Genomic DNA, 15,651 nt, shown 5'->3' on the forward strand with positions numbered 1-15,651 from the left:
TCCGCGACGCGCTAGCTCCACCAGGGGCGAAACGGCGAGGGGGGGGTCGTACCCGCCCCCCCCCCCCTCGGCCGGCGCGTATGTAGAAAACCAATAGGTCCGGCGAGGGTTAACACAAAAATAGCACACCGCTAGAATGACAACTCTTGGACATTTGACATCATAGTAATAGCAAATAAGCAGCTAGCACACCAAGACGACTTTACAGAAGGTTTTAAATGCACAGTAGGTGCTTGAATTTGCCTATGTTACATGTTGTTTGCATGTTTGTTGTACGGTATAGAGTCTCTTTATAGGTATTTGTTGTTAGGAATTCGAAGAATATCTCCAAATAAGGGGAAAGTATGCAGCGCTTATCAGCCCACATAATATCGAATATATCCTCGTAATATCCGTAATACACCCACGTCCCTTTCCCACCACTAGCAAGAATAATAAGTCATCACTTGTGGAATCTAATGGGTGATGAAGTCCATAGTCATACATTATGATGATAACATCGGTTATAGGAGTGTGGAGCAGCGACCGAGCTTTTGGTGTCTTTTTTGTAAAAAAAAGACATCCAGCATTTTGCCTGGAATGCACTATTTTATAGCCCGCAATCGGATGAATAAACCAATATCCAATGCATGTCATTTCCTCGAACACATTCGCGGCCACGATGCCTTTCTTGGATGCCATTTCCAGAGCCATTGTGGAAGCAATTACTGTTGTGGCTGCATGTTTCTAACGCGACGTAACCATGGTAACAACGTACCCTGCATAATGCATATAGCGCGAGGGAGCGAGACGAGTCTGAGCCTATCACGCTGTCACAGTGTCCGACGACGAACAATCCGACCAGCATTGGCACCCGTCCTCTACGAAGAGTCCCGTCCTCAGCGTTGGCACCGTGCTCTGCGACGGGACGCATCCCACGCGGCGTCACACGTCATCATCGGCGGCACCCGTCCGCAGCAATGTTTCTGATCTGGCTCAAGTCACTCATCGGTTTCCTTCTGATGTTGAGCTTCTCTCTCCCGCTCGCCGCCCTCGTGGGTGACGGTCGTCTGCCGGAAGAGCCGGTGCTGCTGCTGATCCTGAACATGACTCTCGCCAACTACGTGTTCAGCTGCTCGCTATTCGCCATCGGCATGACCGATGTCATCTTCTGGGGCGAGTCGCCACGCGCGCTGTGCGCCGGTCTGCAGTACGTCATTCTGGGCGCGGCGCTGGTTGCCAAGACGGCCAACCTGCTCCTGGCTGTAGACCAGTTCGTGGCAGTGGTGCACTCGTTGCACCACCGGCTCTTCATACACGCCTGGCTGAGCGCCATGGTGACCGCCTGCTGGAGTCTGCTGCCGCTCATGTGTCTGTTCGGCGCGTTAGCGTACCAGGTGCAGATGGAGACCCGTGCCGAGCTCAACCAGAGGATGTTCGGGGCCGAGCCCCTGGCTGAGTGTCGTTGGGCGGTGACTGCCGAGGCGACTCTACTAACCATGGAGACACTTCTGTTCCTGCTGACTATCTGCACAGCCGCACTTTTCGTCTACACCGCCGTCCAGGGTCTGAAGCGAGAGCAGGCATTCGTTCTTCGCGGGGAGGTGGAACACAACAGTTTCTTCTTCCTCCGCTTCAAGTCCTTCAAGCGCATCGTCAAGATCCTGCTGAGTCTTCTGGTGCTAGACGTGGTGGGCTCGCTGTTCCGGCTGAGTTCGCGGTGGTTTCCCATGCAGGTGGGTATGCAGGTGGTCCACCTGGCACGTATGATCTCCCTGGTCGCCGAGGGATGGACTTACGGTCTTGGATACCCGGCCAGCCGAGAAGTCATCCGCCACTTCCTCTTCGGAAGAATCGGAAGAAGGACCAGGCGAGTGGGCGTCCGGCTGCAGCAACTGGCGAACGGCCAGCAGCACACCTGAGGAAGTCGTTCGCTGAGCCCAGCGCCCACCCAAAAGCGCTAACAGCACACCGTCCGCTGAACAGTGACGGCTACTGACGACTGTTGACGTCTCATTGGGTCCGCTGATGTTCACTGATGTCGGTGGATGTTGGATGATGTCGGCAGATATCCAGCGACGTTAGTGGATCGCTGCTAATGCCCGATGATGGCTACTGTTGTCTGCTGATGTCAACTGGTGTATGTTATTGTCCGCTGTTGTCTGCTGTTGCCTGCTGGTTTCTGTTGCGCTCTCCCCTTGTCTGATGTTGTCTGGTAAGCACTACTGATGTCCGCTGTTGACAGATGTCTCCTGTCTGCTGTTGATGTGTGCTGTTGTCTGCTGTTGTCTGCTGGTTTCTGCTGTTGACAGGTGTGTGCTGTCTGTTGTTGATGTGTGCTGTAACGCTGTTGTGTGCTGTTGTCTGCTGTAGTCTGCTGGTTTCCTCTGTTGACAGATGTCTCCTGTCTGCTGTTGATGTGTGCTGTTGTGTGCTGTTGTCTGCTGGTTTCTGCTGTTGACAGATGTGTGCTGTATGCTGTTGTTAATATGTGCTGTTGTCTGACTAGTTCGGACAACAGAAAAATGTAAAGATGAAACGCATACCTACTTGTATCTATTTAGACAAAAACATGGAAAAATAAAGCACGTACAATTTGCTCCAGAGAAAACGCATCATCATATTGTTGACTCATGTATTTGCTATAACCTCAGACATATATAAATAGACTAGCAGTCAGCTGAGTTACTGGTAGCTGGGCTGGTAGGCTTGGTACTGGGGCTGGGGCTGGACGGGGGCCGCCTGGTAGCTGGGGGCGGGGGCCGCCTGGTAGCTGGCCTGGGTCACCGGCACCTGCGGGGTCGGGTACTCGGTGGGCACGGGCGTCGGGAAATGGGCACCCTGCGGCTGGAAGCCGTTGGCGTCGGCCGTGTAGGTGACGGTGTAGGTGTTGCCGTAGTCGTCGGTGTAGCTGTACTGTCCCTCACGAGCGTAGCTGGGCTCGCCGCCGTAGCCAGCCACGAGCCGGCCAGAGTCGGAGGCAGAGATGCCATTCTCAGTCTGGTAGCTGAGGGAAAGAACATTAATTAGAAATAACATCTTACAATATTGTTACATGTGGATTCCTACTAGAAAACATACATTTTATCTTTAACGATGCAGCTTGAAATCATGATACAAATTACACAGCTCAACAGCTAGTACACGTAAACTAAGCATTCCTGCTACACAAGTCGATCAACAGAGCATTTTCTCACCTGGCAACGTAGGACTGGTCGTCGCTGAGGTCATACTGCTGAGAGAGGATCTGGGGGACCTTCTGTCCGTACTGCGGGGGAGCAGGGGCAGAGTAGGACGGCGGGGCCGGGGCAGAGTAGGCCCTCGGGGCAGGGGCAGAGTAGGTGGGGAGCGTCGGCAGCTTGTCGGCGGCAGCAACGGCCAGGACAGCGGCGATCACCAGCTGAAAAACGTAAAAAAAAATATTAAGATGACAACAATTTGGTTAACAGGTAGGTACTACACACCAGTGTAACACCATCGAGGGCTCAACACATTTTTGTAACAGCTCGTCAGGCATGAATGAAAACTTGGAGCGCATCTTCAAAGCATGACGATATTCTTTAAACTAAAAAATGCGAGTAATAATGACTATTATCTAACGAAACATAAAAGTTTTTTCGCTCTCTTATGCTGTTAATTGCTTATTACTTACCATCTTCATATTCGGTTGATTTGATGATGTGAACTCTGCGAGCTGCAGTGGTTGAATGATGTCCACTGCACCGGTCAGCCGGTCTTATATACCGGTCACAACTGGTCAGTCGGCATTTGTCGAGCCTAGCCCATCCAGACTCAGAGCAAGGTCAGGGCAACAAGTTCATTGAGTAAGAACGGTAGGCCACACGGTTAACCGTTAAGGTTTTCCTCTATTGCCACAAATGTGCTTCAGATGTTCCGAAGATAACACACAGACCAGTTTACCAAAGTTGTGCATATTTGAGACCACATTTATAAGGTAAATGGAATATATAACGCGATGATAACGAAATTCTTTAACATTTAGTTTAGACTTCGATAACAATGGCGCTCCCAGTTTATAATGTTTACTCTCGCCCGGTTCTTTTCGACTTTCCATAACATTCTCGCGCCGCAGAATGGGATACGAAATCCCTGAATTTTGACCCCTGAAACATTAAAAATACCAGTTTGCAGTAAAGGTGGACCCATTAGAAACAGATGCAATGTGCAAATTTGCTGTCTGAATCAATTTAAGGAGTTTTGAAGGGGTAGAAACCTAAAAAGCATTACACTTTATGAAAAGGTGCTGCCATGTAGCTGTTCTATTATAGTCACGACCAAGCCGGCATGGCACGGGGTTGATGCAACCCCTCCTATAAGTTTTTTTTTCTCGCAATCACCTGAAGGTCAGGTCAGGTCATTGACCTTTGGTGAACTCGTTTCACTTTTTCGAGTTTTACATGTTTCTAGACTAGTTTTTTAGCTGAATTCGAATTTAGCAACCATCTGAACATTTACTAAGTAGTTTTGGTGCCTTCGTAAGCCTTCGAAGCTGTCGAAGGCGGTTGACACCTAATACGAATACCCGGCAGGACCCCTACTGGTTGACCTGACCTGTCATGACCCGACCTAGCCTAAATGCATGAAGGAACATCTGTGATCAAAACTAACATGATATTCGTGATCACCATCCCGAAAAACCCCTTAGCAGCCACACTATACGACGTTCTAACAGGTCCCGACTTTCGGCCATTGACCTGACCTCAGAGGTCACCATTTGACCTATGATCTTAAAACCGGGTACCGTTGGCTTTGCCTCGCGACGACCTACACGATGGTTTTTCTGTGAGGCTCTAGCTCAATTAAGGGCAAAACGCGACGGGGGGTCGTCTTGGTGACACTATTCGGGTCACGAAGCTGGTCAAAGGAAATTCGCTTGCTCTCAGAATCCGAGACATATAAGTTGTGGGTAGATGCTGGGAAAGCAAAGCCTCATCTGATTATGCGTCCGGTAATTTTTACAAATTTTGACTGCAAAAGACTTCTGCGAAGACTAAACTGTGAAAGACTTCCTGGCACGGGGCTCGTTGGAAATTTGCGACATCTTTGGACTGTTCAGAGGATCACATCACTTAAAGCGTCATATGTCAGATGCATGACCTGAAATAAGAAGCCCGTCATCTGCGTTTTTATTTTTATTGAAGCGACCTGTCCATTGACTGTGTTCCTCTCAGAACTGATTTCTTTCAGTGTGGTATCTCCCTTCTGTATGACGTGTTTATGGCAGGCGAGGAGATGCGACGTTACATAACCTGTGCGGACACCCCCTCCCCCCACACAAATCACTATTTTAGGCCCTAAATGTCTGGTCTGATAAACGCCAGGTGAATGGAAGTGAATGAAAAAACTGAAGTGACCGCTATCCACGCCCATCTTTACTTATACTGCTCTCTATGCTCTTTCCTATCTTCTAACTCTCACCCTGCAGCAGTCCGCAGTCACTCCCACTTTTCTTCCTTCCATCTCTCTTTCGGTCTAAACTTGTCAGTCCCTTGAACAGAATGAAGGAATAAAGCTTATTCTATATTACCAGTAAAACGCCTTTTAGGCGAAGAACGAGCGAGCGAGATAGTGAGCCCTGCACGTGCGGAAGCGCGAGAGGGTACTTCCAACGGGCTTGTGCAAAGCACCCTTCTAACCGGTCGCTAGCGGTGTACCAAATTTGAACGCAATCGGCCCAGCCGTTCCTGAGATCTGGAAGCGGCATTCTGCACGTGCGCACGTGCAAACGGGGTCCAAAATGACTTTTGCACGGCACCCTACTAACTGGTTCCCAACCGTGTACCAAATTTGAGCGCAATCGGCCCAGCCGTTCTCGAGATCTGGAAGCGCCCCCTGCACGTGCGCACGTGCAGTAGCACCTTAACCGCAACACATGGGAATGCATTGTCTGGTGGGTGCCTACCTGTATGCCAAGTTTCAGCGAAATCGCCCCAGTAATTACCGAGTTATTAAAATGGGAACAAACTAGGGTTACCCGCGTGCTCCGCAACGCTAAGGGGGGATTTTTTGACCCGTGGGTTGGTCTGTGTCGATTTGGTTGGTAAATATCAATTTCGTTCGATTGCTTTTTGACGGCCAAGCATTTTGTAAGAAAACAAAAAGATACATCGCATCGAGGTGCCCGTGTCGTATTATCATGCGTTCTACTTTGGAATGATTCGAAAACTGGCGTGAAGTCTTTTGAGGGCCATCGATGAATTTCGCTAAAAATGACAATGTAATGGTTTGGAACATTTACATTTTTAAGGATACTGTTGCTAATTATGCAAAAATGAAGAGTGAATATTGGACAGAATTGAATGCTCTATCCAATGGTACCATATTCAATTGCCAAAGGTATCAGGTTATGCAGCAAACCCCGTGCGATTAATAAAGTGGCACAAAATTGACAAACACCATTTTCTCCTGTGATTTGCACCACCTTGATTTGGATCAATCAGCTTTTCATAATTTTTATATGAGAGGCGGTACCTTTCTCTTGCAAATAGGCGTTGATTCAACTCGCTCCATTTAACGGTCACCTAAAAATAAAATTAATTCCAAAATCCCTCAAAAACCGCAATTTTTCAAATAAAAGTGCCCTCTCCGGTGCACGTGGCGCGTGCTATCCTCTGCATTGCACACCATTCAATAGCCCGTTCAATTCTGTACACGATGCTGTTTTCCCCGTGCCGGTCGGATCCCTGGTCACCAAGATATTGCACGGGAACTGGACCCGTGTCGGCCAAAATTTGGCTGTTTTCGCCCGATTTCGCACGCCGATTTATACATGTAAAGTCTATGACGCGAATTTGCACTTTTTGAGCACGCGCCACGCGCTCCCTATTGACCCGATCGAGCTGAGACCCCTCAAAGGCACGTCGCGCATCCTTGATCTATAAGTTGTGTAAATTTCAGGGCGCTAGGTGCAACGGTCTGGCCTGTAGTCCGCGCAAAGCACCACCAAGTCGGGACCTCGGTAACGGACAGACGCACCCTCCTCAAATAGTAATATAGATTTGACACCTCTTATTGTTGTATTTTGCACGTGCACTGGGGGTGACCCACATGCATCGAGAGTATCCTATTTTTGGTAGAAGGAGTGCTGCTACCCTACAAAAATTACCGCAAGCCAATCGCCCAAGCGGCTGCTGAGATATGAGCCTCTCAAAATCACTACTTTTGCAAAACAGCTTGAACACCCTTGACTTTTCACGTGGCACGTGCCACGACGGTCACTGAGATGTATCAAAAGTAGTCAATTACGGGGTAGAGGGATGGGGCTACCCAACAAAAAAGACCGCAGGCCAATCGGTCCAGCGGTTGCTGAGATATAAGCCTCTCAAAAGCGTTACAGGCCGGGCCGGGCCGGGCCGGGCCGGGCCGGGCCGGGCCGGGCCGCTCATACTGAGATTTTTCCGTTATATTGAAAAGACTCACTTCGCTCGCTGCGCTCGCTCGCTCGTAACTATTTGAGGAGGGTGCGTCTGTCCGTTACCGAGGTCCCGACTTGGTGGTGCTTTGCGTGGACTACAGGCCAGATCGTTGCCCCTAGCCCGGTGAAATTTGCACAACTTATAGATCAAGGATGCGCGACGTGCCTTTGACGGGTCTCAGCTCGATCGGATTGATAGGGAGCGCGTGGCGCGTGCTCAAAAAGTGCAAATTCGCGTCATAGACTTTACATGTATAAATCGGCGTGCGAAATCGGGCGAAAACGGCTAATTTTGGCTGACACGGGTCCAGTTCCCGTGCAATATCTTGGTGACCAGGGGTCCGACCGGCACGAGGAAAACAGCATCGTGTACAGAATTGAACGGGCTATTGAATGGTGTGCAATGCAGAGGATAGCACGCGCCACGTGCACCGGAGAGGGCACTTTATTTGAAAAATTGCGGTTTTTGAGGGATTTTGGAATTAATTTTATTTTTAGGTGACCGTTAAATGGAGCGAGTTGAATCAACGCCTATTTGCAAGAGAAAGGTACCGCCTCTCATATAAAAATTGTGAAAAGCTGATTGATCCAAATCAAGGTGGTGCAAATCACAGGAGCAAATGGTGTTTGTCAATTTTGTGCCACTTTATTAATCACACGGGGTTTGCTGCATAACCTGATACCTTTGGCAATTGAATATTATACCATTGGATAGAGCATTCAATTCTGTCCAATATTCACTCTTCATTTTTGCATGATTAGCAACAGTATCCTTAAAAATGTAAATGTTCCAAATCATTACATCGTCATTTTTAGCGAAATTCATCGATGGCCCTCAAAAGGCTTCACGCCAGTTTTCGAATCATTCTAAAGTAGAACGCATGATAATACGACACGGGCACCTCGATGCGATGCATCTTTTTTATTACAAAATGCTTGGCCGTCGAAAAGCAATCGAACGAAATGGATACCAGCCAAATCGACACAGACCAACCCAATACCCACGGGTCTAAAATAACCCTTCTTCGCGTTGCGGAGCACGCGGGTAACCCTAGTTTAAAGTCTACTGAAATAACAACTTTCCCAGTCGTTTGAGAATGAAATTTCCCATCTCTCGATGTTGTAGTGGTCAGTGGGGGTATGCTTTTGTTGAGCCTTGAAAGTCACTGATCAGCAGGTGTTTCGTTGATTCATAATTTATGCCATGAAAATGCATCCAGACTGTGTACGAGTATATATTCATATTTATTCGACAATTACAGCAGCAGCCATTGCGAAGAACACATATTTCACGCAGCATCCGTCGAATCACGCGTTGACTATGGCATGAGAAACAAAAGGATACGCAATGCACAACCAGATGAGTTACTGGTAGCTGGGCTGGTAGGCCTGGTACTGGGGCTGGGGCTGGACGGGGGCCGCCTGGTAGCTGGGGACGGGGGCCGCCTGGTAGCTGGCCTGGGTCACCGGCACCTGCGGGGTCGGGTACTCGGTGGGCACGGGCGTCGGGAAATGGGCACCCTGCGGCTGGAAGCCGTTGGCGTCGGCCGTGTAGGTGACGGTGTAGGTTTTGCCGTAGTCGTCGGTGTAGCTGTACTGTCCCTCACGAGCGTAGCTGGGCTCGCTGCCGTAGCCGGCCACGAGCCGGCCAGAGTCGGAAGCAGAGATGTCATTCTCAGTCTGGTAGCTGAGGGAAAGAAAAAATATTAATTAGATATATAAAACTACAGTTCATTGATACCTACTGGGGTTCGTAAAAGAAAACATATATCTGATTTTAAACGATATAGCTTGAAATCATAATAATAAACTAGACAAAGCAAGAGCTAGTATCCGTAAATTAAACATTTCTAATCGCACAAGTCGATCAGCACTTCAGCAGAACATTTACTCACCTGGAGTCGTAGGACTGGTCGTCGCGGTGGTCAAACTGCTGAGAGAGGATCTGGGGGACCTTCTGTCCGTACTGCGGGGGAGCAGGGGCAGAGTAGGACGGCGGGGCCGGGGCAGAGTAGGCCCTCGGGGCAGGGGCAGAGTAGGTGGGGAGCGTCGGCAGCTTGTCGGCGGCAGCAACGGCCAGGACAGCGGCGATCACCAGCTGGAAAAGGAAAAATATTAAGATGACAACAATTTAGTTAACAGGTAACATACACCAGTGTAACACCATCGAAGGTTCAATACATTTTTATAACAGCTCTTCAGGCATGAATGAAAACTTGGAGCGCATCTTCAAAACATTACGATTTTTAACTAAGAAATGCGAGTAATATTGGTTATTATCTAAGGAAACATAAAGTGTTTTTTTATGATGATGATTTCGATAGCACCAAGGTATATCATTAGCAGGGGCGCGGGAACTACTTTCCGACTGGGGGGGCACACCATAATAGAGATTAACCTAGGGTACCCCCAAATCTAGTTTTCTCACCGGTTTTAGGCCACTTATTTTTCACCCCTCGGCTTTTTCAACAAAAAAAGAAAACATTTGCAAAAAAAGTGTGGTATTCCGTCTCAAAGCTGTGGGGGCACCGCCCCCACGGCCCCAGAGTTGGGGGGGCAAGCTGCCCCCACTGCCCCCCGGCTCCCGCGCCTATGATCATTAGGAATCACAGTTATCTATACAATTAGGACTTCGCTTGGGATATCGTTCCCTTATGTTGTTAACGGCTTATTACTTACCATCTTCATATTCGGTTGATTTGAGGATGTGAACTCTGCGAGCTGCAGTGGTTGAATGATGTCTACTGCACCGGTCAGCCGGTCTTATATACCGGTCACCACTGGTCAGTGGCGGCATTTGGCGAGCCTCACCCATCCAGACTTAGAGCAAGGTCAGAATACCTCGTTCATTGAGCAAGAATGGCAGGTCACACGGTTGACCGCTAGGGTTTTCCTCTATGGTCACAAATCTGTTTCAGATGTTCGGAAGATATCACACAGACCAGTTTACCAACGCTGTGTATTGAGACCACACTTGGACAAATGGAATATATCACACGAGGATAACGGGATTATTGAGTATACATTGAGTTTAGGCTTCAATAAATATAAGTCTCAGAGTTTATGCTTTTTGCCCTGGCCCAGTCCCTTTCCATAACGACCCCGATCCGGAGTGAAAGAGGATACGGAGCCCCTGACAATGTTCATGAAAAAATAGTTTTTTTTTAACCTCACCGCACCCATCCGCCCTATATAAAGAGGCTGAGGGATGTACCCCCTTGTAGTTTCGTCCCATGTTGAGCGATTTTCGGAAAAAAATCAGCTGTGTACTACGTGACACAGCAGTCAGCAACAGATACTAAATTCTAAGATCTTAAATCTATCGATGACCTCTCATCTCAAGTCAGATGTCCCAATGGAGGGGTTCGGTTTTTGGTGAATATCTGCGCCACAACTGGAACAAAGCCGCGATTGTGACCACGTCGTATTCGTCATGCTCAGACGCGTCTAGCGGCATATGTTTCATCTGGGAGATGTCAACAAACGGTGTTGAACTTAGGTCAAGGTCAGGTCAAGGCCACCCAGGTCACGAAGTTGGTCGGGTAAGGTCATGCTGCATAACATTTGATTTGTCAAGTCTTTCTAAGTCCATTAGAGACTTTCTCGACTCGCTAGCTCAATTTGAAAGATAGTTATTGCCAAAAACATCTGATGTCCTTGGCGTCGTGAAAGCTGAGGCTGCGCAAGGTGAACAATGAAAATGTTCAGAATTAAACCTTGCAAAACGCCGTGTATGAAATCGCGATTCCATGTGACGGAGACAATCTCAGATCATTTCAATATTCAGTGCCAAAAAAGAAGTTTCGATATTTTCTTATCGACTTGTAATAGTGAGGTTACGTGCCCGACCTGGCCTCATGTGACCTTGATGAAAAGTCCGAGATGTGCAGGCTGTGAGTATTTGGTAGGCTTTTACGTCCTGTGACTTTTATATATCTCCCTGAGAAAAAAAACAAACTTCCGGTTACCGAGGGTATTGCGCTGACTTGCAACAATTTAGAGCCTTGCAAAGGAACACTTATGAGTCTTATGACGCCGTAGGTCAGTGACCTGGTCTAACATAAAAATGCAAGTGGTGTCACAAGAACTGCCTAGTGCCCACCACCAAAGGCCAGGTGCATGCGAGTTTAAAGTTCTCTATCACCAACGTGTCCCAATCAATCATGGAAATCCTTTCTGAACCTTATAGCTCAATTTTAAGTATCCTAATGAAACAAAGATACACAAGAAATGTCTTGAAAACGGAACCTACGATGAGTCATAAATCCAAAACTCAAACGTTTTACAGCTCACGACAAGAGAGGGAAAGACTCATGTGCAAAGTCATGTCCCATTGGTGAATCCAGGCTATGAATCCAAGACGAGGCCCTCGGGGCAAATGTCTCTCCCCTTCCACCACAACCACAGCACCTGAAATTGATGAAAATTTGCCGTACTTTCCGGAAATGAAAGAAAACCAATCCACTCATACCAGTAAAAAAATGTTTGAATTGTATGGCAGTGCATAGAGAAGCTTAATGCGAGGACTTTTAATCGTTTGGGATGAGTTTTTTTTTTGGGGGGGGGGACGGCACAGCCCTCCTTCCCCCGTAGAGTTTAGCACTGCTTTTCTGGATCCGCAAGAATTTCAAATCACGAAGTACACATGACTTGTATGTTTGTATGCTTTCGCCTTCAATACATGTACTCGTATAGTCGGTGGACTAAACTTCTTACGAAGCCTGTCCTTTCCGTCTACTTAGCTTCTGACAGCCTGTCATCTGCACTTTTCACAGCGTCGGTTCGTCCTGAACTGCGGCAAAGTCCCATAAACAGTCTTCTTCAAAGAGTTTGTGCACTCTTGACTTTTACTTACAAAGTCGGTGAACAGAGTCCTATGAAGAGCATTCTTTAGAGTTCGTGACCTGTGCACTTTGCTGAGTCCTTGAACTGTGCTTTTTAAAGAGTCGGTTCGTCCTGTGATCTATGCTTTTCAGAAAGCCTCCAATCTGGGCTTTTTACAGAGTCGGTTCTTTCTGTGAACTGTGCTTACTAACAGGCTCCGCGAACTATGTCCCCCCCCCTACATGATTATCTCGATGTATGTCATTCATTCCTTCTCTGTATTGCTCTCTACGCTCTATATTCTCTTCTCACTCTTACTTTCAGATATCCCTTATCTGAAAGTAATCCCCAAGGGATATCCCGCGATATCCCTTCGCTTTCTCCCTACCTGCATCCCTCCTTCACTCCTTTTAATTTCCCTGCTCTACCTTTTCAGTCACTTAAACAGAATGAAAGAATAAACCTAATTTCAATTCTACTGAAATGATAATTTTCCCAGCTGTTTGGGAACAAAATCATCCATCCATCGTTGTTAAAATGGTCAGTGGCTATGCCTTTGTTGGGCTTTAAAAGTCACTGAGCAGCATGCGTTTTAGTCGGTTGATGTTATATTCCATCGAAACGCGGAGATACTGTGTACTTTACGAGTATTTATTCGTGTCTATTCGACAATAACAGCAGCAGTCATTGCGAGGATTTCAACAGTACATTTCTCAACACTCGTTGCGCACGCATTGATAATGGGATGAGAAACATATAAATACGTAAAGCACAAGCAGATGAGTTACTGGTAGCTGGGCTGGTAGGCCTGGTACTGGGGCTGGGGCTGGACGGGGGCCGCCTGGTAGCTGGGGGCGGGGGCCGCCTGGTAGCTGGCCTGGGTCACCGGCACCTGCGGGGTCGGGTACTCGGTGGGCACGGGCGTCGGGAAATGGGCACCCTGCGGCTGGAAGCCGTTGGCGTCGGCCGTGTAGGTGACGGTGTAGGTGTTGCCGTAGTCGTCGGTGTAGCTGTACTGTCCCTCACGAGCGTAGCTGGGCTCGCTGCCGTAGCCGGCCACGAGCCGGCCAGAGTCGGAGGCAGAGATGCCGTTCTCAGTCTGGTAGCTGAGGACAGAAAATATATAATTATATATAGAATCTTACAATTTATTTATATGGAGACTCATACTACTGAACATAAATTTTGTTTTTCACGATGCAACTTGAAATCATGTAAAAAAAAAACTGGACAACTCAAGAACTGGTAAACGAAAACTAGGTAAGCATTTCTCAAAACAAGTCGATCAACAGAGCACTTTCTCACCTGGCAACGTAGGACTGGTCGTCGCGGAGGTCAAACTGCTGAGAGAGGATCTGGGGGACCTTCTGTCCGTACTGCGGGGGAGCAGGGGCAGAGTAGGATGGCGGGGCCGGGGCAGAGTAGGCCCTCGGGGCAGGGGCAGAGTAGGTGGGGAACGTCGGCAGCTTGTCGGCGGCAGCAACGGCCAGGACAGCGGCGATCACCAGCTGAAAAAGTAAAAAAAAGGTAAACAAAGAAGCATTTAGCAAAGCAAGGAGTTTTATTACAACTACGTTGTTGATGACATGAAGGTACATATTGCATATCAGAGAACACGATTTTCGTGTAAGTACGTTGTTCTGGATATAGTTCTCTTATGTAAATGTTACTAAATGTTACTTGTTACTTACCATCTTCATGTTCGGTTGATTTGAGGATGTGTGTTCTGTGAGACACAATGGTTGAATGATGTCCACTGCACCGGTCAGCCGGTCTTATATACCGGTCACGACTGGTCAGTCGGCATTTGGCGAGCCTCGCCCATCCACACTCAGAGCAAGGTCAGATTAGCAGGTTCATTGAGTAAGAACGGTAGGCCCCACCGTTGAACGTTAGGATTTTCCTCTACTGCATGCAAATGTATTTCAGACCTGTGGAAGATATGTTTGAAGATTGAAGATATGAAGAGAAGTGTAGAAGATAAGATATAGACCAGTTTACCAAAGTTCTGGGCTGGGGCGCACTCGCGGTAAATGACATACATCACACAAGGATAACAAAAATTTATGTGACTTCCTGAGGTCAGGCTTAAGCGACCCTAACTCGCTCTTTACTTGGAAGGGCGGGGAGGGTTCAGAGAGGGTTCAACAGAGCCTCTCCTTTTTTGTCGATGTCCTCTAAACCGCCCAACGCGTTGATACGACACTTCAATACCTTTGCGTGCTTCAATTTTACACATCTTGCGTGAAAAAAGTGTTATATTTACCATAGCTATAGGAGGACCGGAAATGGCGTCAAGGTGACCTCATGTGTTCGGTCGATTTTGATATACAGCATGCGTACGGCAATCGCTCTGATACATACTTTCTGCGGCTAGAGACTGCTTTCTCGGAGTTTTTAAAGTTTGAAAATGTCAAAAATTAACCCTCGCACGACCAGGCCATTTCTCATAACACGAACGACCGGGGGGGGGGTTGTTACGACCCCCCCCCCCCCTGGCGTTTCGAAACGGAAGGTCGTAGAGCTTAGCGGAAAAAAACAACGGATTGCTCTCAACGAGATCTCGCGATTGGTGGTATATTTTTTGGTCCTAGGTCAACATTTGACCTACTTTTGACCGGTCAAAGGTCAAATTTTCGGAAAAATAGACTTTTTTCAGCTTTCGGCGGCGATTGCGGCAAAACGGTGGGAGATATCGACTTGAAACCTTCACTATCGTGTTCCTTGATCAATTCTCTATCGTTTGGTATGTATTTCGTTTCCCTAGCTCTAAAAATGGCGCGTTGGGAGCGCCGGAAGTCGGCAAGGTCACAGTCGGCGGCAGAAATTCGAAAAATCAAAATTTAAATTTTTGAAATCTGATTGTATTTTTGGATTTGGGAGGTCCATTTGCTCCCTATAGAAGCTAATATTGCTGCATATTCCCATTGAGGTGACAAGAATTAGCAAAATAGTGGTTCGGGCGCTTTTCAAAAATAGTACCGGACGCCGTTCCTCTTGTGACGTCATAGCTCCGTGACCTGACCTGACCCGGTCAAATTTCTTATACCATATGATAGCCAATACTTACCCCAACATGCATGGGAAGTTTCATCACGATCCATCAACCGATGTCCGTACCACCGGCAGGAAACCTCGGGCGTTGGCACTCAGTTTGTGAAAATCCGGCCGGAGGCTGTACCTCTTATGACGTCATAACTCCGTGACCTGACATGACCCGATCAATTTTTTTTCGGCAAAAGATGCGCAAAGGTTGCCCCAGAGGGTATTGAAAATTTCAGCTCGCTACGACAAGCCGTTTAGCGTGCACTTCGAAAAAACCTCAGGGGGGGGGGGGTTGATACAACCCCCCCCTAGGCGTTCTAGGGTTAATAATGTAGATAATAATATAATAAGAGATATTAACCTTACTC

At 47.9% G+C, this 15,651-nt stretch overlaps 1 protein-coding gene across 1 annotated transcript; it reads right to left on the reverse strand.

Moving 5' to 3' along the window:
- Nucleotides 1-2,634: 2,634 nt before the first annotated feature.
- LOC122378414 (extensin-2-like) lies at nucleotides 2,635-14,622 on the reverse strand. The gene is made up of 12 exons (XM_043359439.1): nucleotides 14,505-14,622; nucleotides 13,930-14,169; nucleotides 13,544-13,746; nucleotides 13,027-13,344; nucleotides 10,365-10,387; nucleotides 10,094-10,158; nucleotides 9,310-9,512; nucleotides 8,784-9,101; nucleotides 4,027-4,103; nucleotides 3,632-3,696; nucleotides 3,177-3,379; nucleotides 2,635-2,986 (listed from the first exon to the last, which is right to left on the reverse strand). Exons 2-12 carry the CDS (start codon nucleotides 13,936-13,938, stop codon nucleotides 2,665-2,667), a joined length of 1,806 nt encoding a protein of 601 aa, XP_043215374.1. The 5' UTR covers nucleotides 13,939-14,169; nucleotides 14,505-14,622; the 3' UTR covers nucleotides 2,635-2,664.
- Nucleotides 14,623-15,651: the final 1,029 nt, after the last annotated feature.

This window comes from Amphibalanus amphitrite, unplaced genomic scaffold (genome assembly GCF_019059575.1).
Source record: "Amphibalanus amphitrite isolate SeventyFive unplaced genomic scaffold, NRLGWU_Aamphi_draft 000007F_arrow, whole genome shotgun sequence".
Lineage (NCBI taxonomy): Eukaryota > Metazoa > Arthropoda > Thecostraca > Balanomorpha > Balanidae > Amphibalanus > Amphibalanus amphitrite.

Bases quoted from the DNA above. Each gene is read 5' to 3' on its own strand.
- LOC122378414 (XM_043359439.1), bottom strand. The intron at 3,697-4,026 runs GTAAACATTATA...TGACCGGTGCAG, and splicing joins TCGAAAAGAACCGGGCGAGA to TGGACATCATTCAACCACTG. The intron at 2,987-3,176 runs GTGAGAAAATGC...TCTTTCCCTCAG, and splicing joins GACCAGTCCTACGTTGCCAG to CTACCAGACTGAGAATGGCA.